This window comes from Pteropus alecto, unplaced genomic scaffold (genome assembly GCF_000325575.1).
Source record: "Pteropus alecto unplaced genomic scaffold, ASM32557v1 scaffold117, whole genome shotgun sequence".
Lineage (NCBI taxonomy): Eukaryota > Metazoa > Chordata > Mammalia > Chiroptera > Pteropodidae > Pteropus > Pteropus alecto.
Window position 1 is genome coordinate 1,756,675 of NW_006440642.1, and position 260 is coordinate 1,756,934.

The 260-nt window shown below is 68.8% G+C and overlaps 1 protein-coding gene and 1 long non-coding RNA gene across 5 annotated transcripts in view; one reads left to right on the forward strand and one right to left on the reverse strand.

Moving 5' to 3' along the window:
- Positions 1 to 179, reverse strand: part of LOC112484533 — a 16,337-nt gene extending 16,158 nt beyond the window's left edge. For both annotated transcript variants that reach the window (XR_003048040.1, XR_003048041.1), the window contains exon 1: positions 44 to 179. This is a non-coding gene — a long non-coding RNA (uncharacterized LOC112484533). The remainder of the gene's footprint in view (positions 1 to 43) is intronic.
- ATOH8 (atonal bHLH transcription factor 8) overlaps positions 7 to 260 on the forward strand; it is a 31,090-nt gene continuing 30,836 nt past the window's right edge. For all 3 annotated transcript variants that reach the window (XR_003048039.1, XM_015593870.1, XM_006917701.2), the window contains exon 1: positions 7 to 260. This exon is cut by the window's right edge and continues 529 nt beyond it. Coding sequence is in view for 2 of the 3 variants with exons in the window: in XM_015593870.1 (XP_015449356.1) it covers positions 31 to 260 (230 nt within the window). In the remaining variant the exon portion in view is untranslated.

Consider the following 260-nt stretch of genomic DNA (forward strand, 5'->3'; position numbering starts at 1 on the left):
CACGCCCCTGCCTCGCGCGCTGCCCGCGCCATGAAGCACATACCGGTTCTCGAGGACGGGCCGTGGAAGACCGTGTGCGTGAAGGAGCTGAACGGCCTCAAGAAGCTCAAGCGGAAAGGCAAGGAGCCGGCGCGGCGCGCGAACGGTTATAAAACTTTCCGATTGGACTTGGAAGCGCCCGAGCACGGCGCCTCCGCCACCAACGGGCTGCGGGACAGGACCCAGCGGCTACAGCCGGTCCCGGCCCCGGCGCCAGCCCC